Here is a 25,632-nt window from a genome sequence, read left to right as displayed (position 1 = left end):
TCAAAACCCCCAATAAGTCTAACCAGGGCCTCCGAGTCACCTCTATCCCTTTGTTGAAATAGACTAGACCTAGGGGTTGCCTCCACCTGTTTAAACGTGCTCTGAAGAATATTTTTAGTGTATCCTTTATCCAAAAATCTGTCCCTTAGTTCACGTGACTCAGTATAAAAGGACGCATCAGAGGAACAATTCCTCCTCACTCTCATGTACTGCCCCTTTGGTATCCCTTTTTTAAGGCCATAGGGGTGATGACTGCCCCAGTTAAGTAAGTTGTTAGTTGAGGTGGGTTTCCTGTAAACCGTAGTTGCAAGATGGCCATCACTGTCCTTACTGATTGTGACATCTAAAAAAATAATTTTGTCTTTATTAATTTCAGATGTAAAAACAAGGCCTACATTATTCACATTGAGGTCGAGAACAAACGCATTAAAAGAGGCAACATCACCCGTCCATAGAATCAGGACATCATCTATAAAGCGTCCCCAGAACAATATCTGGGAACTCCATAGTGCCAATTTTTCTTCACTAAACACAATAGTATCCTCCCACCATCCTCCCAATAGTATCCTCCTCTGTTCGTTTGCATGAAGTCGCGGACAGTCAAATATTATTTTTTTTTTATCATATTTTTTGAATATTTTCTTTACTGATTTTAATCACTTTAACCCCTTCATGACCCAGCCTATTTTGACCTTAATGACCTGGCCGTTTTTTGCAATTCTGACCAGTGTCCCTTTATGAGGTAATAACTCAGGAACGCTTCAACGGATCCTAGCGGTTCTGAGATTGTTTTTTCGTGACATATTGGGCTTCATGTTAGTGGTAAATTTAGGTCAATAAATTCTGCGTTTATTTGTGATAAAAACGGAAATTTGGCGAAAATTTTGAAAATTTCGCAATTTTCACATTTTGAATTTTTATTCTGTTAAACCAGAGAGTTATGTGACACAAAATAGTTAATAAATAACATTTCCCACATGTCTACTTTACACCAGCACAATTTTGGAAACAAAATTTTTTTTTGCTAGGAAGTTATAAGAGTTAAAATTTGACCAGCGATTTCTCATTTTTACAACGAAATTTACAAAACCATTTTTTTTAGGGACCACCTCACATTTGAAGTCAGTTTGAGGGGTCTATATGGCTGAAAATACCCAAAAGTGACACCATTCTAAAAAATGCACCCCTCAAGGTGCTCAAAACCACATTCAAGAAGTTTTTTAACCCTTCAGGTGCTTCACAGCAGCAGAAGCAACATGGAAGGAAAAAATGAACATTTAACTTTTTAGTCACAAAAATTATCTTTTAGCAACATTTTTTTTATTTTCCCAATGGTACAAGGAGAAACTGAACCACGAAAGTTGTTGTGCAATTTGTCCTGAGTACGCTGATACCTCATATGTGGGGGTAAACCACTGTTTGGGCGCACGGCAGGGCTTGGAAGGGAAGGAGCGCCATTTGACTTTTTGAATGAAAAATTGGCTCCACTCTTTAGCGGACACCATGTCACGTTTGGAGAGCCCCCGTGTGCCTAAAAATTGGAGCTCCCCCACACGTGACCCCATTTTGGAAACTAGACGCCCCAAGGAACTTATCTAGATGCATAGTGAGAACTTTGAACCCCCGGGGGCTTCACAAATTGATCCGTAAAAATGAAAAAGTACTTTTTTTTTTTCACCAAAAAATTCTTTTAGCCTCAATTTTTTTCATTTTCACATGGGCAACAGGATAAAATGGATCCTAAAATTTGTTGGGCAATTTCTCATGAGTACACCGATACCTCACATGTGGGGGTAAACCACTGTTTGGGCACATGGTAAGGTTCGGAAGGGAAGGAGCGCCATTTGACTTTTTGAATGAAAAATTTTCTCCATCGTTAGCGGACACCATGTCGTGTTTGGAGAGCCCCCGTGTGCCTAAACATTGGAGCTCCCCCACAAATGACCCCATTTTGGAAACTAGACCCCCCAAGGAACTTATCTAGATGCATATTGAGCACTTTAAACCCTCAGGTGCTTCACAAATTGATCTGTAAAAATGAAAAAGTACTTTTTTTTTCACAAAAAAATTCTTTTCGCCTCAGTTTTCATTTTCACATGGGCAATAGGATAAAATGAATCCTAAAATTTGTTGGGCAATTTCTCCCGAGTACGCCGATACCTCATATGTGGGGGTAAACCACTGTTTGGGCACACGGCAGGGCTCGGAAGGGAAGGCGCGCCATTTGACTTTTTGAATGGAAAATTAGCTCCAATTGTTAGCGGACACCATGTCGCGTTTAGAGAGCCCCTGTGTGCCTATGCATTGGAGCTCCCCCACAAGTGACCCCATTTTGGAAACTAGACCCCCCAAGGAACTTATCTAGATGCATATTGAGCACTTTAAACCCCCAGGTGCTTCACAGAAGTTTATAATGCAGAGCCATGAAAATAAAAAATAATTTTTCTTTCCTCAAAAATGATTTTTAGCCTGGAATTTCCTATTTTGCCAAGGGTAATAGGAGAAATTGGACCGCAAATGTTGTTGTCCAGTTTGTCCTCAGTACGCTGATACCCCATATGTGGGGGTAAACCACTGTTTGGGCGCACGGCAGGGCTCGGAAGGGAAGGCACGCCAATTGGCTTTTTATATGGAAAATTAGCTCCAATCATTAGCGGACACCATGTCACGTTTGGAGAGCCCCTGTGTGCCTAAACATTGGAGATCCCCCACATATGACCCCATTTTGGAAACTAGACCCCCAAAGGAACTAATCTAGATGTGTGGTGAGGACTTTGAACTTCCAAGTGCTTCACAGAAGTTTATAACGCAGAGCCATGAAAATAAAATAAAAATTTTATTTTCTCTAAAATGATTTTTTAGCCTGCAATTTATTATTTTCCCAAGGGTAAAAGGAGAAATTTGACCCCAAACGTTGTTGTACAGTTTCTCCTGAGTACGCTGATACCCCATATGTGGGGGTAAACCACAGTTTGGGCACATGTCGGGGCTCGGAAGTCAAGTAGTGACATTTTGAAATGCAGACTTTGATGGAATGCTCTGCGGGCGTTACGTTGCATTTGCAGAGCCCCTGATGTGGCTAAACAGTAGAAACCCCCCACAAGTGACCCCATTTTAGAAACTAGACCCCGAAAGGAACTTATCTAGATGTGAGGTGAGCACTTTGAACCCCCAAGTGCTTCACAGAAGTTTATAACACAGAGCAGTGAAAATAATAAATACGTTTTCTTTCCTCAAAAATAATTTTTTAGCCCAGAATTTATTATTTTCCCAAGGGTTACAGGAGAAATTGGACCCCAAAAGTTGTTGTCCAGTTTCTCCTGAGTACGCTGATACCCCATATGTGGGGGTAAACCACTGTTTGGGCACACGTCGGGGCTCAGAAGGGAAGTAGTGACTTTTGAAATGCAGACTTTGATGGAATGGTCTGCGGGCGTCACGTTGCGTTTGCAGAGCCCCTGGTGTGCCTAAACAGTAGAAACCCCCCACAAGTGACCCCATTTTGGAAACTAGACCCCCCAAGGAACTTATCTAGATATGTGGTGAGCACTTTGAACCCCCAAGTGCTTCACAGACGTTTACAACGCAGAGCCGTGAAAATAAAAAATCATTTTTCTTTCCTCAAAAATGATGTTTTAGCAAGCAATTTTTTATTTTCTCAAGGGTAACAGGAGAAATTGGACCCCAGTAATTGTTGCCCAGTTTGTCCTGAGTACGCTGATACCCCATATGTGGGGGTAAACCACTGTTTGGGCACATGTCGGGGCTCGGAAGTCAAGTAGTGACGTTTTGAAATGCAGACTTTGATGGAATGGTCTGCGGGCGTCACGTTGCGTTTGCAGAGCCCCTGGTGTGCCTAAACAGTAGAAACCCCCCACAAGTGACCCCATTTTGGAAACTAGACCCCCCCAAGGAACTTATCTAGATATGTGGTGAGCACTTTGAACCCCCAAGTGCTTCACAGACGTTTACAACGCAGAGCCGTGAAAATAAAAAATCATTTTACTTTCCTCAAAAATGATGTTTTAGCAAGCAATTTTTTATTTTCTCAAGGGTAACAGGAGAAATTGGACCCCAGTAATTGTTGCCCAGTTTGTCCTGAGTACACTGATACCCCATATGTGGGGGTAAACCACTGTTTGGGCACACGTCGGGGCTCGGAAGGGAAGGAGCACCATTTGACTTTTTGAATAAAAGATTGGCTGGAATCAATGGTGGAGCCATGTTGCGTTTGGAGACCCCCTGATGTGCCTAAACAGTGGAAACCCCTCAATTCTAACGCCAACACACCCCTAACCCTTATCCCAACTGTAGCCGTAACCCTAACCACAACCCTAACCCCAACACACCCCTAACCCTAACCACAACCCTAATTCCAACCCAACCCTAACCCTAAGGCTATGTACCCACGTTGCGGATTCGTGTGAGATTTTTCCGCACCATTTTTGAAAAATCCGCGGGTAAAAGGCACTGCGTTTTACCTGCGGATTTACTGCGGATTTCACCTGCGGATTCCTATTGAGGAATAGGTGTAAAACGCTGCGGAATCCGCACAAAGAATTGACATGCTGCGGAAAATACAACGCAGCGTTTCCGTGCGGTATTTTCCGCACCATGGGCACAGCGGATTTGGTTTTCCATAGGTTTACATGGTACTGTAAACCTGATGGAACACTGCTGCGGATCCGCAGCGGCCAATCCGCTGCGGATCCGCAGCCAAATCCGCACCGTGTGCACATAGCCTAATTCTAAAGGTATGTGCACACGCTTCGGAAAACGCTGCGGATCCGCAGCAGTTTCCCATGAGTTTACATTTCAATGTAAACCTATGGGAAACAAAAATCGCTGTACACATGCTGCGGAAAAACTGCACGGAAACGCAGCGGTTTACATTCCGCAGCATGTCACTTCTTTCTGCTGATTCCACAGCGGTTTTACAACTGCTCCAATAGAAAATCGCAGTTGTAAAACCGCAGTGAAATGCGCAGAAAAACCGTGGTAAATCTGCCATAAATCCGCAGCGGTTTAGCACTGCGGATTTATCAAATCCGCTGCGGAAAAATCCGCAGAGGACCAGAATACGTGTGCACATACCGAAACCCTAACCCTAACCCTACCCCTACCCCTAACCCTAACCCTACCCCTACCCCTACCCCTAACCCTACCCCTAACCCTACCCCTAACCCTAGCCCTAGTTCTAACTCCAACCTTAGTGAAAAAAAAAAAAAAATTCTTTATTTTATTATTGTCCCTATCTATGGGGGACAAATGGGGGGGGTCATTTACTGTTTTTTTATTTTGACCACTGTGATAGATTATATCACAGTGATCAAAATTCACATTGGAACGAATCTGCCGGCCGGCAGATTCGGCGGGCGCACTGCGCATGCGCCCGCCATTTTGGAACATGGCGGCGCTCGGGGAAGAAGACGGACGGACCCCGCCAGGATCGGTAAGTATAAGGGGGGGAGATCAGGGCACAGGGGGGGGGAGATCAGGGCACGGGGGGGCGTCGGAGCACGGGGGGAGAGGGATCGGAGCATGGGGGAGAGTGATCGGTGTGCGGGCGGGTGGATCGCTGTGCGGGGGGGTGGATCGGTGTGCAGGGGGGGTGGTTCGGAGCACGGGGGGGGGATCGGAGTGCGGGGGGGTTTGATTGGAGCACGGGGGGGTGTGATTGGAGCACGGGGGGAGCGGACAGGAGGACGGGGGAGCGGAGCACAGGACGGAGGGGAGCGGGCCACAGATCGGGGGGCTGGGGGGGCGATCGGAGGGGTGGGGTGGGGGCACATTAGTATTTCCAGCCATGGCCGATGATATTGCAGCATCGGCCATGGCTGGATTGTAATATTTCACCATTTTTTTTAGGTGAAATATTACAAATCGCTCTGATTGGCTGTTGAAAGTGAAACTGCCAATCAGAGCGATCGTAGCCACGAGGGGGTGAAGCCACCCCCCCTGGGCTAAACTACCACTCCCCCTGTCCCTGCAGATCGGGTGAAATGGGAGTTAACCCTTTCACCCGGCCTGCAGGGACGCGATCTTTCTGTGACACAGCATATGCGTCACAGGTCGGATTGGCACCGACTTTCATGACGCATACGCTGTGTCACAGGTCGGGAAGGGGTTAAATTAAGGTGGATGTTGATATGGAAGTGATGTAGATATTGAAATAAGGCGATAGTGCTCCCTGATTAGACGCATATCTATTACATACCTTACTTGTTACCTCTGCTTTTTCTCATGTAGGTGTGTACATTTGTATGTACCATTTATGAGTAAATATGTGATAGTGAGGGCGTTACTTTATTGTTTCTAATATTATATTTGTGCACTTTATATTCTATTCTAGAACCTGGTGAACCGTAGCTCCCATATGTAGGTGCGCAGGCGATATAACAATTGGCCTGCGCTGCATTGTATTCTGGAATTATGCAGTAGTATGGGAGCTTCCCTGTTTTATGGCGCGTGCGCTAATGGAACTGGCTGATATCCTATACACTGAGGGGCACAGGCGTGACTCGGTACGGGTCGGCGCCTGCACACTATCGCCTTGATGTGTGGCGATGTGGCGTTTGCCGGAGTGCCCATGCGTGGTCCTGGGCGGATTGGCGCCTGCGCGTCATCGGTGGTGATGCGCTTCTTTATGACGCCGGAGCGTCCTGAACATACAGCGTTCTAATTTTCTGTGGCGGCAGGACGCTTGTTGATATGCGCAGGCGCCATTTTGGATTAATCAGCGCCTGCGCTTTGTTGTCCTGTTGTAGCGACGGCGCGCCCCTTGATGACGCTAGCGCGTTTTGAACATACAGGAAGCGCCGGAAATGGGATAAGCGCTCCAGGTTCTCAGGTGTTAGGTGTGCGGAGGTAATGGGGAGTCTATTTAATACACGAGGTTTAGCACTTGTGTGTGGGCGCTACTAAGACAAGGGGATCGGCCCGGTGGTGCAGCTGTCTACCATGCCAATGTGCTGTTATCTTATTGCAAGCTAAGTAACCCTTTGTTATCTGTATGTACTCCTGATGAACCCCTTTTCATCAGAAGGGGAGAAACGCGTTGAGTAGAAAAGGGATATGTATATTAACTTCTGTATGAGATAGAAGGTTGTTTATGGATCTGGTCAGCACGTGGGTCACAACAAACAAGTATGTGGGGACGGCATGTGGCTACTTTGCATTGATTATTTAATGAGAACTGCAGCTTGATCCCTTTATGGTTGTATGGGATATGCTTGACACTACAGCAAATACATCTTCCCTATTGTCATCACAGTATCTGGTGACCGTAATACATATATAGCTAGACCAAGATCACATATGTATTTTTTAGTCGCTTTGTGACATCCCTACCTGTTGTTTATATCACTTTGCCGAAATAATGATCTTTATGTATATATATAAGTAGTAAGGGACACAGACTACCAAGTCAGGTGAGACCCCTAGATTTAGTCAGACATTTTACTGACATATTCATGTTCTCTCAAGCTATCCATATTTAATTATTGTTTAAGTGAGATTTTCTCTCCTGACCCTATTAGGGCACAATAGGGATAGCAGGGTTAGCCGACGAGGAGCGGGGGCGCCACGGCGCAGGATTATAGGGTGCCAACCTCCGCTGGCAGGTAGGGAATATTGAGAAAGTGTAGGGCCTGGCACCACCCGGCCTTTCCTGTAGTACGCTTGCATCTATTAGTGATGGTGTTGTCAAGTGCACATTTATGGTTTTAAATATATATTAATAAAGTATAAATTAGTATATTTTTCTTTTTTTGGAGGGAGTTTTTCTGTGAGTCTAGTTTAATTTACCCCAAGTGTTTATTTTTTTGACTGTGAGATATTTGTTTAAAATGAGCGCGTTTAGGACCTGCGAATGACGTCGCGGCTTCTGATTGGTCGCGTGCCGCTCATGTGAGCGGCACGCGACCAATCAGAAGCCGCGACGTCATTCGCAGGTCCTAAACGCGCTCATTTTAAACAAAGAAGCCTGCCGGTTACCAGCGTGATGTCCAGGGGCCGCCGGAGAGGTGAATATATCAATATTTTTTATTTTAATTCTTTATTTTACACATCCCTATGGATCCGATACCGATACCCGATACCACAAAAGTATCGGATCTCGGTATCGGAATTCCGATACCGCAAGTATCGGCCGATACCCGATACTTGCGGTATCGGAATGCTCAACACTACTATCTAATTCATAACGAGTTGCTTCGTACTTTATTCCAGAAATCTTACTCCATTCACCTCTTAATGAAGTAGGTGCCTCTGACTCCAAGTCCAAAACATAATGTAATGTAATGTGCAGCTGGGTACTGCAGAACATCTTCTACTCTTGAATAGGAGTTGTTCTGTCGTACTCTGCAGCGATTGCTACACATCAGAGTTGCACAGAGCACCTCCGCTCCCCATGTGTTTACATCTGGCAGCTGCTGGAGCAAACAACAGCTGACCGATGGTGGGGCTGGGTGTCTAAACGCTCAGGGTCAGATATTGATGATCTGTCCTTAGAGGGTGTCCAATCATGAGGACCTAACACGGGAAATTAAATGTAAAGTCAATACCAAACAGAACATACTTGGAAAAACAATTCCCTGTTCCTACCTGCCATAAAGTGTTTTTCTTTGGAGATTCATCTTCATTTTGATCATCCATAACAGAAGTTGTCTAATAAAAGAAAAGAGAAGATAAATATTATAAAAACTTGAGTTACATAAAAAAAAAAAAAAAAAAAAACAACTAGCATGCAAAATAAAAATAAAAAAATCACTACAGTTTTCACTTAAGAAAAAAGATCTGTTGGAATCAATAAGACATCAGTGTTTAGCAGGATGCAAAATACTAGTGATTTACTTCCATAGTACACAGTACCATACATATGTGTAACCTGCTGGTTTGCGGCTACTAAAAGGGGGCTAATTTATATTCAGCTCCCCTTCAAGCCAATGGGAGACACATACAGTTCATCCTTTAGGGCGGCCACACACTTTGTAGCTCTATTTTCACCATCTATTGTTTAGGGTGGTCTAACGACCGACCTTCGGCAGCCTACTCACAGCTTCAGTGGTGGCAAGAGCAAATGTATGAGAAGACAGCATAATGGAGATCCACTTCCAAATAATTAAACTGTGAAACATCTCAAAATCATTCACACTGATCGTTTTAAAAATAAAAAAATATATACCGGTAATAGTTGGAATGAGGAGTATTAGAAAGGTATTCTGTTTCTACAACATTATGGTATATTGCCACTACATGCAGCCATCAGGACTTCAGACATCCCTCTGGCACGTCACTTGCTGTCTCGGGAACAGCAATAGCACTCATTAGAAATGAACGCATTATTCTGCCATTCTACTTCCCATCTAATGCCATCCTAACATCATTGTGTGCCAGAGAAGATGTCAGATCCTACGGATACTGCAGCATCCCCAAAAGCTGGAAAACTGGATGAAAATACACGTTTCTCTTTGGAGGGAATTCAAGCACCATTATTTTATAGCACAATAGTGCAGTTCTGCTGTGTGATGGTGCAGCCCACACATCCATACATGCTACTTCTTTTAAACTGCAGCGTTTCCGCAGCGGATTCCCCGCAAAGTGTACACAGCATTTTTTTTCTCATTGATTTACATTGTACTGTAAATCAATTGTGGATCTGCAGCGTTTCTGCACCTCAAAAAACGCTGCGGATCCGCAGAGAATCCGCAACGAGTGCACATACCCTAAAAGTATCACATACTGGCATCCTCGAGAAGCTCTGGAGGGGGACAGAAGCGCACACAAAATAGTGCAACACCGTCTGGTAAAGAAGAAGTATAAGCGATGGTAGCGCCCACGTGAAGGTGTTGTGGACAGGCAAGAGACCTATAAAGGCGCAGAAAGCCGCTGCGGCAGCCCCGTGGCTGGAGGAAAGGGTCCTTCCAGAGGTATAAAGCTGAAAATGGATGCTGGCACGTTTAGGCAGGCGGCACGGCAGGAATAAAGAGCCTTGAGATTCCAAAATATTTATTCAAAAAAGTCTCTGTGCTGGACCGACGCTTTTCTCAAGGTATAAAAACCAAGCATAGCCCAACTAAACGTGACATTATATCGGCAGCCTTGAAATATCATGAGTGGTATGGTCTCATGTGCTTACATGCTTTATACAATGAAAACTAGGAAACATGGTCACAGCAAATATAAAGATCTACTCAACCTCAGAACTTTCACCGCCATGAAACCGCGAATGGTGCCTGTGCCCATTGGTGCTTATTCACACATCATGGATTTGTTGCAGTGATTTTGTAAAAAAAAAAAAAAAACACAAGGCACAGAACTGTAAGGCTACTTTCACACTAGCGTCGGACTCGGCCCGTCGCAGTGCGTCGTGCCGAGGTTCCGACGCTAGCAGTGAATGCGCCGCACAACGGAGGCAGTGGGTGCATTTTTCCTGCACATCCGCTGCCCCATTGTAAGGTGCGAGGAGGTGGGGGCGGAGTTCTGGCCGCGCATGCGCGGTAAGAAAAAGCGGTCCGTCGGCAGCAAAAAACGTTACATGTAACGTTTTTTGCTCCCGGCGGTCCGCCACAACACGGTGCAACCGTCGCACGACGGTTGCGCTGTGTGTCAATGCATCGCTAATGTTAATCTACGGGGCAAAATCGCATCCTGCAAACAACTTTGCAGGATGCGTTTTTTCCCATAAACGACGCATTGCAAAAAACGCTAGTGTGAAAGTAGCCCAAGACGCTCCATGTGAGGAAGGAAGATTCTCATTTGCCACTTCTTAGGTTAGCGCAATAAATATGGACAGAAAGCTGTCCATGCACATGTTTATAGAGGTTATAGCTTAACGGCAGTCATTTGTGCACTGTACAGGTTGGCTTGCGTAGTTTAGGTCACCCACCCAAAAAAAGTCCATATTAGATCGGTTATTAGTCAGAATTAAAAAAAAAAGAATTCTTGCAGAAATGTCCACAAAAAAGTGTGATAAGCCATAGCAGAAGCCTAAATAACAGGGCAGGAGCCATAACGCCAATACGCTCGTCTCCTCTCACCAGCTAAGAGACAATTGTAGCTCATGAGAGTCTAAATAGAGAAACTGGCGAAAATACAGTAATTCTATACGTACAGTATATACACAATAGAGAATTCTGAAAGGTGGTACAGTTACCCTTTAGGCTTCACACATGGTACAAAATATCCACCGTGGATTAGGTTACAAACTCGCAACAAAATACACAAGTAACATGCGGAATTCGTTGCAGCTTTCTGCCTGTTCCATGTTGTAGTAAAATAAAGGACTTGGCACTCAACTTAGCCTGTCATTGCAAAAGGATTTTTTTTTATTATTTTTGCAGTCTGTAAACGTTTCGGACTTATCTAGACCTTCATCAGTCCGACTGCTTGTCACAGGAAGATTATGGGGTAAAATTGTATACACAGGATTGGAGTAATGAGCTCCGCAAAATGTTTATGAAGTTCGGTAAAGGAGTTACTCCTATCAGAATTCATGTGTAGAGAATAGGTAGAACTGTAGCAAGACAGCATATGGTAGACCTTATTGGGTTGCTGTCTTAGTACTGGCCTAGAATGTGCCTAGAATGGGATTACAGTCCTGTGCTCCGTATAAAGGGTCCTAAGGTGAGGGCACAGTCGACCTATAAATATATGTCTGTCCTGCAGGGGCTGCAGTGATTGTCAGGGGTTAATGCGTGCCAAAGAGACGCAGTATCCGCCGCTCGTCTGTTCCATGTTGTGAGCATTGAATAGGGTGAAAATTGCAATAGAATTCCGTATAATAAGTATGCTGCCGATATTAAACCCACACCATGTGTGTGAATGTTTTATCGCAATATGTGACTGGGATTTTTAAAAACCCATTTACTTGTATGTATATTGCTTGTATCTACATTGCTGGGAATTTGATGGTGGTCACCATCTTGCTAAAATGCTGTTGAATCCGGTTATTGCACGTAAAGAAATAGATAGCTGTAGGCTCAATTCACACTACGGTTACTGCTTCTACGGATAACAAAGCAAACAGTTATGCAAGCACACAGACACAATGCATCTGCTGGTGTCTGCCAATACAGTCACAGACTTTAATTTTTTTTTGTTTTTTTACAGGTGAAACATTTTTCGTTTGTATAAAAAAAAAAAAAAAAAAAAAAATGCAGTCAGTAACTGATATAACTACGACACATTGCAAAATTTGCAGTAAAACCTTTTTTTTTTTTTAAAACGTACTGCTCAAAAGCAATGTGTGAATGCATCCTGACAGCAAATAGACTGCTGCAGAATTTCTTGGTATGAGCGGGTTGGGTGTCCATCGAGCTCGTCAGCTCCAGACACTACAGGAGGTATATATCAGCTGAGTAGAGTTCATGAAGTTACAGGGGATGCGCTAAGAACGATCACCCTTACTAAAGTTAAAAAGGTTGAAAACATATGAGCACAAGTGACAACATTGAAAAATACTGAGAAGAAAGTCACTAATCGATCTCAACCAGCTATCAAGTTTCTAAGGTATTTTTGGAGTAAGAGGATAACCACCCACTACCCAAGAGAAGAGCACAGAGCAAGTACAAAGGGCAATCTCATGGGTGAAGAACAGTCTAATATTGTAGCCGGAATTGGCGCTGATAATCACTACTGAAAGATGTCGCGAAGCTAAACAGGGGGTACAGAGTCAGAAGAGACCAACACGATTTTGGAGCCAAAACAATAGACCACAGTTCATTCTAAAAGAAAGGAGTTCATGTTATTCTCATGCAGAGAACTTAAAAGGCATGCCATTTTTTGTGTTGAAAAGGAAAATAAACACCATGCTCTATGGGTTTCACATTTACACGAACACACCAAATTACATACCAAACAAAAGTCATGCAAAATGAATGTACTGTTCAGACCTTCAAGTCGAAACATAAAAAGTGATGGGTCGTGCATAGACAAAGCATACAAACAACAGTACAAGAAAGAAGAAAGGCACCTGGAGACATCTGACACTGGGCATGCTCTGCAGGCATCTCAGTGCGCACATGCTCTCTACCAGGTTGGAGCAGCCTAGCCACAAAGACCTTGGCACAGAACACTGCAGGGTGACAAAAAGGAAGGAGAAAAGAAGCCGTTAGATGCCACAAAAAAAATTTCAGGCAGGCAACTTATGAGAATATTAAATGTATGTCAGAATGGACGAGCAATGCATGCATTTACACTAACAGAAAAGAGCTGTCACATACATCTATTAACACTGCCATCACTAGAACTACATTCACAGAAAAAGGTTTAGAAATTCAGGGAAACCTCAGCCTACAAATCAAAACTGCACTGAAGTTGTCCACTAGACTAGTGGTCTTTACAAAAAAAAAAGGCCAGTGTATACCGTATAAAATAATAAATGGTAAAACTGAACATTTGTCACAGGAGATCGAGTTGAAATAAAACCTTTTTAAAGAGATGTTCTTGGATAAGTTTCATGGTACTTATAGTAAAGTGACACGATTATTGCATCAGCATCTAAGGGGTTAGGACTTATAAATGCAGGTTTAGAACACTGACTCGTGTAAAAAGGCTCCATCACATGTCCCCGCTTGTCTTGTATGCAAAAACACAGTCCAAATTCCATCTGATTTTTGGTCAGAGTTTGGGCAGTGTATTGGTTTTTACCATGAGAGTGTCACCAAGTTTTTCTCAAATTTGCACAAAAAAAAACAAAAAAAAAAAAACCGCACACTGATGGAGGTTCCCCAGCTACTGCTACCAATTTTTCGCAGATCCATTATTATGCATTGGTGAAAATAACCTGATAATCCGATCCCTATCAGACAAGTACATGTTTTTCTCCACGGATCAATTGGCCGAGGAAGGAAGAAATGAAAAATTGGACATGTGAAGTACCCATAAGCCATCATAGAAAAACAGCACTTGTATGAGAAAAATTGACGTGAGACCTTAAGCTGATTTCATTGTGGTGGTTGTGTTTGCAGCCAAATATCTAGAGAGAAATATGGGGTATTATGCTTTTATTTTTGGGGTCACTGATCTACCGTATATAATCACAATGTAACACTCTTATCAAGGGCTTTTCAACAAAAACTAAAAAATACCAGTGAAGATACCTGTGCAAAAGGAGTGACAATCCTGCCACTGAAACACTTTGAAGTTACAAATGCTTGTTATGGCTTCACAGGTTTTTAACACTATTCAAAAAGACCAACGTCCGACAGAAGCTTAGGGTGGGTTTACACTTGCCGCCCTGTGGCCAGTAACTGACTGGTGGCCGGCTGCACACAAGTGTATAAGCAGTTGTTTGATAATCTATCTGGACAGGCTGAATGTGCTCATGCGCATAAAACAATAGTAAAAACGCAAACTATTGTTCTTGGCAGCACTTGACCAGTTGGACATTAACTGCTGAGGACAATGATATGTAAGCAAGATGAAAATCATTTCACCCAACTAAAGGCCCCTTCACATTTAGCGACGCTGCAGCGATACCGACAACGATCCGGATCGCTGCAGCGTCGCTGTTTGGTCGCTGGAGAGCTGTCACACAGACCGCTCTCCAGCAACCAACGATGCCGGTAACCAGGGTAAACATCGGGTAACTAAGCGCAGGGCCGCGCTTAGTAACCCGATGTTTACCCTGGTTACCATGCTAAAAGTAAAAAAAAAAAAACACTAGATACTTACCTACCGCTGTCTGTCCTCCAGCGCTGCGCTCTGCTTCTCTGCTCTCCTCTTGTACTGTCTGGGAGCAGGAAAGCAGAGCGGTGACGTCACCGCTCTGCTTTCCGGCTCACAGCCAGTACAGGAGGAGTGCAGAGCGCAGCGCTGGAGGACAGACAGCGGTAGGTAAGTATCTAGTGTTTGTTTTTTTTTACTTTTAGCATGGTAACCAGGGTAAACATCGGGTTACTAAGCGCGGCCCTGCGCTTAGTTACCCGATGTTTACCCTGGTTACCAGTGAAGACATCGCTGGATCGGTGTCACACACGCCGATCCAGCGATGTCTCCAGGGAGTCCAGCGACGAAATAAAGTTCTGGACTTTATTCAGCGACCAACGATCTCCCAGTAGGGGCCTGATCGTTGGTCGCTGTCACACATAACGATTTCATTAACGATATCGTTGCTACGTCACAAATAGCAACGATATCGTTAACAATATCGTTATGTGTGAAGGTACCTTTAGGAGTGTTTTACTCAGTTGTCTGTACTGGCTGCCTGCTTATACAGGCTGATTAATGGAAAGCAAGCAATCATAGGAGAACTTGTTCCCAATAATCAGAGGGGGTACATCCATGCGCTTAGGGCCTCGTGCACACTGTGAAAATCGGAGACGTGCAATACGTCATTTTGACGGACACCAGTCACCATGTTATTCAATGAAGCCATGCACATGTCCAATTTTTTCCAGACCATAGTCCGGGGGAAAAAAAAAAATGAAGAATCGGGGAAACGCACGTTGGGGTGGGAGACAGCAAATCTTGGCTCAAACCCAGGTATAATTCAATATGCACTTTATTCAATGTGGTTCCTACCTGCGCTGTCATACTTTATATGCGATGGTATGAGTTACTATATTGCTTTCTTTTATCCATGCGCACTGGTGCTTTATGACCATTTAGTCAGCCCTATTCTATGACTATATTTTTGGCTGTATTTGTTGTACTCCAGACAAATAGCAATAGACTCTCTATGCCCTGTGACACTTTGATTAATCCTATCTTAATCCTATCCGTCTATATGAATATAAATATTACCATACCTCCATTCCATTTTGATTGGCAGTTTATTTTTTGTATAGTCACATGCACTTTTCATTGCATGGTACAACAGGCACTTTAGCCTAGGATTGAAATATAGTGTGCAATATATATCTATTCATGCAGCTAAAAGTGCCTGTGATTGTAACCACTACCTATAGAGAAGGTGTCAGTCAATTTTCTCTGTGTTTCTATATTCTGACATGAGGCATCCATTTTATTTTTGTATCTTTGAGGTAAATGTAAAATAAATTTTGCTTAAGTTGTATTTTTTTTTTTTTTTTTTTTTTTTAAGCCTTGCATCATCTGATTTTATGTTTGTGTGAGTTTCTTCCCTTTTTCTTTTCAAATTACAACTTATTGAATTCAACATTTATATGCAACAATTAAGAAAAGCAAAAAACAAATACCGAAGTGCCAGAATAAATACATCTAAGGCTACGTTCACATTTGCGTTGTGCGCCGCTGCGTCGGCGACGCAACGCACAACGCAAATAAAAACGCACCAAAACACACGCAAAAACGCTGCGTTTTGCGACACATGCGTCGTTTTTTGCCGATATTTGGACGCAAGAAAAATGCAACTCGTTGCGTTTTCTGCGCCCGACGCTTGCGGCAATACAAACGCATGCGTCGTACAACGCATGTCCATGCGTCCCCCATGTTAAATATAGGGGCGCATGACGCATGCGTCGCCGCTGCGTCTCCCGACGCAAACACACAAAACGCTAATGTGAACGTAGACTTAATCATAACACAACTTGCTCAGCATTTTCATCCTGAATTCATTGAACAAGCCAAAAGAATAAAGGTGATCATATCCTCAAGTGTGATTGTCCAAATACAGTCTCATCCTAATATGTTAAAAACAAGATTAAAAGAACCAATATTTTTACCACCTATTTATACATGTAACAATTTTTTTTCTATTATATCACTAAACATGTCATTTATGAAGTGTTTAAGAAGAATAGTACAGTAGTTAAATCCTCGTTTTATAAAATATGAACTAATCAAACAATTAATAGTAGGTTTTTACACGGCCTTTTATCATCAATGTGTCCCTTCTAGTGGGTGAAATGTCATCTTGTCCATAAGCGCTTACTAGCAGCGGCCGTTTCCTTTTGTATCAGAGTATGTGCGGCCGGTCATGGTGCTCGGCTCCACCTGAGTTATATCTGATTTTTGTTAACGTTTACAATGACGGGTTTTCTTGGCTACACAAAGGACGGCGCTGGACCAGAAGCTGCAGAAAAGTCCTTTCTACTTCTTCATTTTCACAATCTTTGTAGAGTACAGTAGCCGCCACCAGCGCCAATCATATTCACAGGTCACATCACCAGTTCTTTCATCCATTGCCGATATTGTGCCGCCTTCTACCACGTCATGGACGTCACTCTCTTTGCTGAATGAAAAAACCCTTGTTTTTATTTCTGTTTCACTGAATGAATGACAGTGCGGTATTGCCGAGTCCCTGTGATGGGTTCTGCGTCCTGTAACCGAGGTTTTCACAAACTCTCCTCCTCTTCATAGTCCTGGTTTGTACTATACATGAACTGGATGTTAAGAATATTTTTCTTCCTCCATTTGAGGAGTTTCCTGGGTGGTAAGATTTGGCGTGATTGTGGCCTCTGGAGGCTCGAGCTGCCGGCCGGTCACCTGCTCTGCATTTTTACTGTCCACCCCTGGTCATTCTCAGCCCTAACAAAGCTTTCTCCTCTCTCTCCTGCTTCTAAGCTGTAACATAATAAAATAATACAGTAATATCTATAAATCATGGATTATTTGGTAAATACAGACCCCACACTGTTAGACCACAGGCTGAACAGATCTGAATGTGAGATTTTCGAATTGACACTAATAGTTTTATTTTTTAAAATATGATCCCATCACGATCCCAGCTTGTATTTTGGTACAGATGTGGCTAGGAGCATAGCAGGCACATGTGCAGTTTTTGAAATTTTTACATTAAACGTTTTTTTCGGAAATGCGTTTTAAAGTTTTGTGCTTGCGTTCGCATAGGTAAAATATTATCAAAGATACTCTTGTGACATGTGTGGTGAAAGCCTGTACAGTTCTGAGTAGAATGGTGTTTATTTTGTTTCTCTATCTTTTTTCTAGCCTGAGTTATGGGGAGAAATGTAAAGGCAGGCAACACCGAAATTCGCACTTTTTCCGAACTTTGAAAATCAATAAAAAAAATTTTTTAAAAATCTAGAAATTTTTTCTTCTTCACATTTTGCATTCTCTGACACACTGTTACCAAATAACAAAATCTCAAAAGAATTAAAAATATAGTGGTAAAAATCATTGGTTCACTTGACATGGAATGACCCATTTCAGAGATTTACATGGAAATCCCAGTGTAAGAGCTCAGCGTAAAGCGCAGGATAAATGTGAGGCGGGACTTAGGCTACGTTCAGACTAGCGTTGTGCGCCGCTGCGTCGGCGGCGCGACGCACAACGCACCGAAAAACGCACGCAAAAACGCTGCGTTTTGTGACGCGTGCGTCGTTTTTTTTGCCGAAAATCGGACACAAGAAAAATGCAACTTGTTGCGTTTTCTTGGTCCGACGCTTGCGGCAAAAAAGACGCATTTGTCGCAAAACGCAACAAGCAAAAACGCATGCGTCCCCCATGTTAAACATAGGGGCGCATGACGCGTGCGTCGCCGCTGCGTCGCCCGACGCACACTAGCACAACGCTAGTCTGAACGTACCCTTAGTGTGATCTTTGGGAAGCATATTGGAGAAACTACAGGTGAAGAATTGGTTTTATTTATTTTTTACGCCGTTCCTCATCCAGTATAAGGGTATAAGTTCACACAGGACGTTTTTGCTACGTATTTTTGCTGCTTTTTTATGCTAATTTTCAGCTGCTTTTTACAGTACCAGCAAAGCCTATGAGATTTCAGAAATCTCATGCACACACTTTGGTTTTTTGTTTGATCAGTATTTTGTGCTTTGCTGCGTTTTTTTGACATGAGCATGTCACTTCTTTCAGCGTTTTTGCTGCGTTTTTTCACCCATTGACTTGAATGGGTGTTGAAAAAAAAACAGCAAAAACATAGGTATCATTATTTGCTGCGTTTTTGCTGCTGAAAATCCAAGGATTTTAAGAAGAAAAAAAAAAAACACACACCAAAAACGCACCTAAACCTGCGTTTTTGACGCAGCTTCTTTTCTGCCAAGATGATCAGGTTTTGCTGCAGAAAAAAAAAAGCAGCAAAAACGCCCTGTGTGAACTTACCCAAAGTGATTAGGCGACTTTATTCCTCAAGGTTCCAAAGGTTTTGCATCACTATTTTGAGAGCTATAATTTTTCTACATTTCTGCAAAGAGCCATGTGAGGGTATGTGCATACATCCGGATTTTTAGTGTTTTTTTTGTGGAATTGCCATAAAAACGCTATAAATGCGGTAAAAAAAGCTAACATTATGCATCCTATCTTTTAGAATGCATTCCGCATTTTTTGTGCATATGTTAGCGTTTTTTTCCCCAAAAGAAACGCATACTGCAAAAAATCCGGACATGCTCTATCTTTTTCCGGATTTTCTGCGGATTTCCTCTCAAAAAGGACATTCCAGAAAATACAAAAAAAAAAAACGCTAAAAACGCCCAAATTCCGCGAGAAATCCGCGAGAAAAAAGCACGCGGATTTCTGGCAGAATTGTCAGGATTTTGTCAGGAAAAAATCCTGACGTGTGCACATACCCTCAGGGCATGTTTTTTGCGGGACGAGTTAACGTTTTTTATTGGTAACATTTTCAGTCCCATGACATTCTTTCATCGTTTTCTATTACGATTTTTGGGAGGCACAATGAACAAAAACCAGCAATTCAAGAATCTTTTTTTTTGGTGATGGGTGTGTTTTGGTTGGAGAGGGAGGGGGTGTTTATGGCATTTACTGTGCGGTAAAAGGGATTACAGCTTTAGACTTCGGGTCAGTGCAATTACAACGAAACCTCATTTATATAATTGTTTTGGCACTTTTACACAGGCATGCTCCTGGCGGAGATAGAGTGGGCACAGTTTCTTGGCAGTGCACAATTACCATGACGCATCTACACGTCAAAGTTCGTGAATGGGTTAATGAATCAGAAGGGTTGGACTCCAGCATGCCACCTCATCACACCAGTGTGAAAACCAGCAGGTCTTAATGAATCAGGGCTATAATGTTTGCTCCTTTGACAACCCATGAACTAATGTAGACTTTTCGGGGACTATCAGACACTTTAGCTCCTCTCTATATTCATTATGAAGAGCCAGAAGTGTATAATGGTCAGGTATTCAGTACAGTCCGATTCATAGACAGCAGCAACACAAGCTGTGCTACTCACATGCACTTAAGTGCAAGAACCACAAATACATACTATTCCGCAGTCAAATTTAATTGAGGAGCTCAAGTTGTTTCTGCTGCTACTTGAACACTTTGGGCCATGACCAAATTTTTTACCTTCACAATTTTTTGACAATCTCTCTCCCATGTGTTGCCCAAATTATTGGTGCCAACATCCCAGCAATGTCACCCCTTTAGAGCAAATGTATTTTATATAGAACCCGTATGATGGCAGTTTTAGTCATTGTGGTTCTTTATCAATGCCACTTGTGTAAAATGGGAACATTAGATATTATGCCATCACATCAATGCCATTTATCAGGTTTCATAATTGTATTCTCTACAATACCATTTTGCAAAAAAGTATTCTAAGTTGTTATATTACTGGCATGTATTTTACACAACTTGCCCAATATGAGTTATCAATCGTAAAGAGTACATCTGGTTTGTTATCGTCTCCATTTAAAGTTATATTTTCTTCATTCTTACTTTCCATGTTAATATTAATTCAGATGCCATAACACCTAAAATACAAGATATTAAAGGTTTTCGCAGTATGAACTGAGAGCACTAGACTGTGTTGTTTAAAAAAAAATAAAAAAAAATCAGCAGGAGATGGTCACTGCTGGACTGGGGGTTTAGTGTCTTGGGTCTCATGCAGATGCCATTGTATATCGGTCAGAGCTTGGACTGCTTGGCACAGTCTGATTGTGAGTATCCCGAAAGGAGCACCATGTATTTCTAGGAGGTGGCCAGTCCGTGCACTGCAGTTCAAGATTGAACAGATCTGCACCGACGTCTGAATGACCCTTTAATACACCAATATGCTAAACACCATAAAGATTATTATCAAGGGGTGTTGCTCACAGTGGGATTATGCAGAGCAGCCTAAAGACACCCCTCCAAAGACAAAATCCTGTCAGTAACGCCCACTTAGTAGAGATCATAAATAGTGGTGCTCAAAATAAAAAGTGCCAACATCTACGGAACCATACGGCTGATTTTAAAAGCAACAAAAAAAAAAAGTATGCTCAGGGGAGCAGCAGGAATAAAATGAGAGCACTGGCTACTTTGTACCTAGTGAATGGTCCTCCTAGATATGATTACAACACAAAGATTCCATAGTAACATCGATACGGTGGTCTCTTCATTAAATGGCACTCTAGGGATAAAAATAGAGAACATAACATTCTGGGTTCCTTGCTGTCTAGGCGTGCTCTGGGAGCCACTATTATACGGTAATCGCACCATGGGGGCACGGCTCTCAGCCCCCTAATCAGGTGGTGGATTTCTGATCATGCCCATTACAAAACCGGTCACCATACTTTGGGGTATTTCAACAGTGTCACAAACAGGCAACTGACCGCTTACTATAGCACACTGTGCTGTCTACAACTATGACGGACCCTCCTGTCTTCACCAAAAAAAGGCAGGGCATCTACTCCAGAGCCGCACATGACACCAACATTGGGCTTATTCTGTGGAGTTGTAAGAAACAGGATATTTCAGAATAAGGCCCGCTAATGACCAAAACTAAACCACATGTGGGCAGTTTCAGAGGGTTAAAATACTCCTCAGCTTGGATCTCAAGTAACATTAGAAGAGATTTCTGTATGTGTCTCAAGAACAGCCATCCCAACCCTTGCCTCATGAAGACCAGAACTGCCAAGATCTTACCTCATTATTTGTCAGATGCGAATGGAAAAGATCAGAAGGAAAAACACAATCCTAGATAACTTAATTACAGTTGAGGCCGAAGATTCACACTAAAGGCACCCGTACACTACAGTTTAAAGGTAACCCGTCAAGTCCAAAAATGACATTTATCTGCAGTTATAAGGTTAATCACATTAGGCTGCCTCACTGGAGCAGTGGCTACACAAAGTTAATTTATATCCTCCCTGAGGTCGCTCGCTTCCGGTGCAGGGAGCGGTTACCTTTACCACGCACTGTTAATCCCAGAGCAGGCAATTGAAATGCCAGAGCAAAGTACTCCAGTGCGCAGGGAAAGGTCAGAGAGGCCCAGCGCCTGCGCACTGCAGGAATTTGCTCTGCCCTCAACAGGTCAGATAAGTATGCCTGCGCAGGAGCGCAATGCCAAGGAGCCATGAAGAAGCAGGAGGGAGGCCTCACAAGTAGATGGGAGGTGCCAGACCAGGACCTGCGACACCCATCGGACCGGACCGCCCGATAGGTGAGTATAATAAAACTTATTTTTCTTCTCTTCCAGGTCGGATCGAGGGCTCATCTACAGCATTATAGAATTCTGTATAAGTCCTGAAAGGGGGTGGTCGTAACGCATATCGGCCACACCTGGTGACAGGTTCCTTTTAATTCATACGTAAAACCGTGGACTGATCCTCAGTGTTTTGGATCCATGCTTCATCAGTGTAGGGTCAGTGTCACTTTTTACTATCAGAATTCATCAGTAATTTCCAATGACAAAAACAAGTGACAAAGCTTCGCCTATAAATTGTAGTTAATCACAGACATCACATGAACAACACCGCAAAATGATTTTCACAGACCTGTATGGGTAATTTTGTTCTGTGGGAAAAAAAAAGTTGCCATATTTTTGCAGACCACTTGCTCTCCCCCTCCAAAAAAAACCCAAACAAACTAACAGTCCCACAGACAAAAATGGTGATATGTTCTATCTGTGAAAAGCACAGAACACATACGTGACTCAGATGTCTGAATGAGGTGAAGGCTACAGATGACCGCTGCAATGTCAGACCAGTCGTGGCCACAAATGTAGCACAGTGCAGGCCTCAGACATACGCGTCCTACAAGTCAAGGATTTCCGAGTCACTCATGTGTTTATGACATTTCCACATGTGTGCCAGGTATTGAACCCCCACTATCCAGATATTGATGACCTATCCAAAGGGGTAGATAACACTTCATGGGATATTCCCATCCCCAAGATCCTATCCCAATATACAGTAGGTGTAAAAATAATATTAATAAATATCTCCAATTAGAAATATAGTATAGTTTTTCTGATTGGCTGTGTCTCTTTCCTCATTTACAGGCACTGCAGGACCTCAGTTATCCATGGTTACGACCACTAGCAATTCGTTAAGAGCTTCTTCACACCAGTGCATAAAGCGTGCCGTCCGATTTTACGCACAAATCCGAGAAGGAAACCCGAGCGGTGACACCAGTAAGATCAGTTCACAGGTGCTGAACTGCGGCAACCTTACTGACATCAACGGTCGCAGCATGAGCATTTACTACCGGGTCAATGGTATGAGGAATGTAAGAGCGGTGAGGTCAGTAATGATACTGCAGTTTAGCGGCTGCGAACTGCAGTGACCTTACCGTCACCGCTCGTCACAGCAGCCGGGTTCTGGCGCTGTGCAGCGCGACACCTGGAAACGGCTGCGGCTCCAGTCTATGGAGTTGCCTCTCTGGGGGAGGGGGAAGGGTAATAAATGGGTAATTGTTGGCGAGTGCTTTTTTACAATTAAGACGGGGTCACACTTGCGAGTTCAATGCGAGAAACTCGCACAAATCTCTCACATCAATACCCGGCCTAATACCATAAGGTTGTCACTTAAAGAAGACCATTTCTATTTATGCAGTCAGCAGTGGCAATTCCGATGAGAAAGGTTGGAGGAAATGTATATGCAAGTTCACTAGAGTTCGATAAAGCAGAAATTCCAACTGGGGCAAGTGTTTCCACTGACATAACGGTACAGTGTACAGTGCAGAGAAATGGCGTGCATGGGTGTGATCCACCAAAGAAGCCCCTCAAAGCCTATGCACAAAAAAGCCACCCACCTACAATTTGCCAGGGTCCATGATGAAAAAAAGTCTACAGGGACTCTGTAATCTGAGCCCCAAAAGCATGTATCTTAGTCTCATCACGCAAGATTCAGAACTGTAAGGCCAGGTTCACACTTGGCGTTTTTGCTGCTTTTTTTTTTCTGCAGCAAAACCTACACTCTTGGCAGAAAAGAATCAGTGCCAAAAATGCATGTTTTGGTGTGTTTCTTTTCTGCGTTTTTCAGCATCTTAAAGTTCAGCTTTGCTTCCACCACAGGAGCATGAACACAGTCCCCCAATCTAATATATAAAGCTGAATGTGTGTGTGTGTGTGTGTGTGTGTATGTATGTATGTCCGGGATTGGCATCTGCACCGTCGTAGCTACAGCCACAAAATTTTGCACAGTCACACGTCTGGACCCTGAGAGCATCATAGGCTATGTTGTGAGGTGAAATTTTAACCCCGCGCTTTCCAATTCACCAAACAATTTTGCCCCTATCTACATAATGGGGAAAAGTGAAAGGAAAAGTGTTGGAGGCAAATTGACAGCTGCCAGATGTGAACAAGGGGGACTTAACCCCTTCATGACCGGGGGATTTTTCGTTTTTCCGTGTTCGTTTTTCGCTCCCCTCCTTCCCAGAGCCATAACTTTTTTATTTTTCCGTCAATTTGGCCATGTGAGGGCTTATTTTTTGCGGGACGAGTTGTACTTTTGAACGACATCATTGGTTTTAGCATGTCGTGTACTAGAAAACGGGAAAAAAATTCCAAGTGCGGTGAAATTGCAAAAAAAGTGCAATCCCACATTGGTTTTTTGTTTGGCTTTTTTGCTAGGTTCACTAAATGCTAAAAATGACCTGCCATTATGATTCTCCAGGTCATTACGAGTTCATAGACACCAAACATGACTAGGTTATTTTTTATCTAAGTGGTGAAAAAAAATTCCAAACTTTGCTAAAAAAAAAAAAAAACAATTGCGCCATTTTCCGATACTCGTAGCGCCTCCATTTTTCATCATCTGGGGTCGGTTGAGGGCTTATTTTTTGCGTGCCGAGATGACGTTTTTAATGATAGCATTTCGGTGCAGATACGTTCTTTTGATCACCCGTTATTGCATTTTAATGCAATGTCGCGGCGACCAAAAAAACGTAATTCTGGCGTTTCGAGTTTTTTTCCCGGTACGCTGTTTAGCGATCAGGTTAATACTTTTTTTTATTTGATAGATCGGGCGATTCTGAGCGCGGCGATACCAAATATGCGTAGATTTGATTTTTTTTATTGATTTATTTTGATTGGGGCGAAAGGGGGGTGATTTAAACTTTTATGTTTTTTTTATTTTTTTCACATTTTTTTTAACTTTTTTTTTTTTAACTTTTGCCATGCTTCAATAGCCTCCATGAGAGGCTAGAAGCAGGCACAACCCGATCGGCTCTGCTACATAGCAGCGATCTGCTGATCGCTGCTATGTAGCAGAATTGCACGTGTGCTGTGAGTGCCGACCACAGGGTGGCGCTCACAGCGACGGGCAATCAGTAACCATAGAGGTCTCAAGGACCTCTATGGTTACCATTCACAAGCATCGCCGACCCCCGATCATGTGACGGGGGTCGGCGATGACGTCATTTCCGGCCGCCCGGCCGGAAGCGGTAGTTAAATGCCGCTGTCTGCGTTTGACAGCGGCATTTAACTAGTTAATAGGTGCGGGCAGATCGCGATTCTGCCCGCGCCTATTACGGGCACATGTCAGCTGTTCAAAACAGCTGACATGTCCC

The 25,632-nt window shown here is 43.2% G+C and overlaps 1 protein-coding gene across 3 annotated transcripts in view; it reads right to left on the bottom strand.

Moving 5' to 3' along the window:
* Positions 1-25,632, bottom strand: part of FBXW11 (F-box and WD repeat domain containing 11) — a 139,182-nt gene that overhangs the window by 89,400 nt on the left and 24,150 nt on the right. For 2 of the 3 annotated variants that reach the window (XM_069763853.1, XM_069763856.1), the window contains exons 2-3: positions 12,974-13,075; positions 8,605-8,667 (exon numbers count right to left, since the gene is read on the bottom strand). In XM_069763853.1, coding sequence (XP_069619954.1) covers positions 8,605-8,667; positions 12,974-13,075 — 165 coding nt within the window. The remainder of the gene's footprint in view (positions 1-8,604; positions 8,668-12,973; positions 13,076-25,632) is intronic. The other variant, XM_069763855.1, reaches the window with a different exon arrangement.

This window comes from Ranitomeya imitator, chromosome 4, assembly GCF_032444005.1.
Source record: "Ranitomeya imitator isolate aRanImi1 chromosome 4, aRanImi1.pri, whole genome shotgun sequence".
NCBI lineage: Eukaryota > Metazoa > Chordata > Amphibia > Anura > Dendrobatidae > Ranitomeya > Ranitomeya imitator.
The sequence above is the reverse complement of the archived record's forward strand: the minus strand, read 5'-3'. Positions and strand labels throughout refer to the sequence as shown.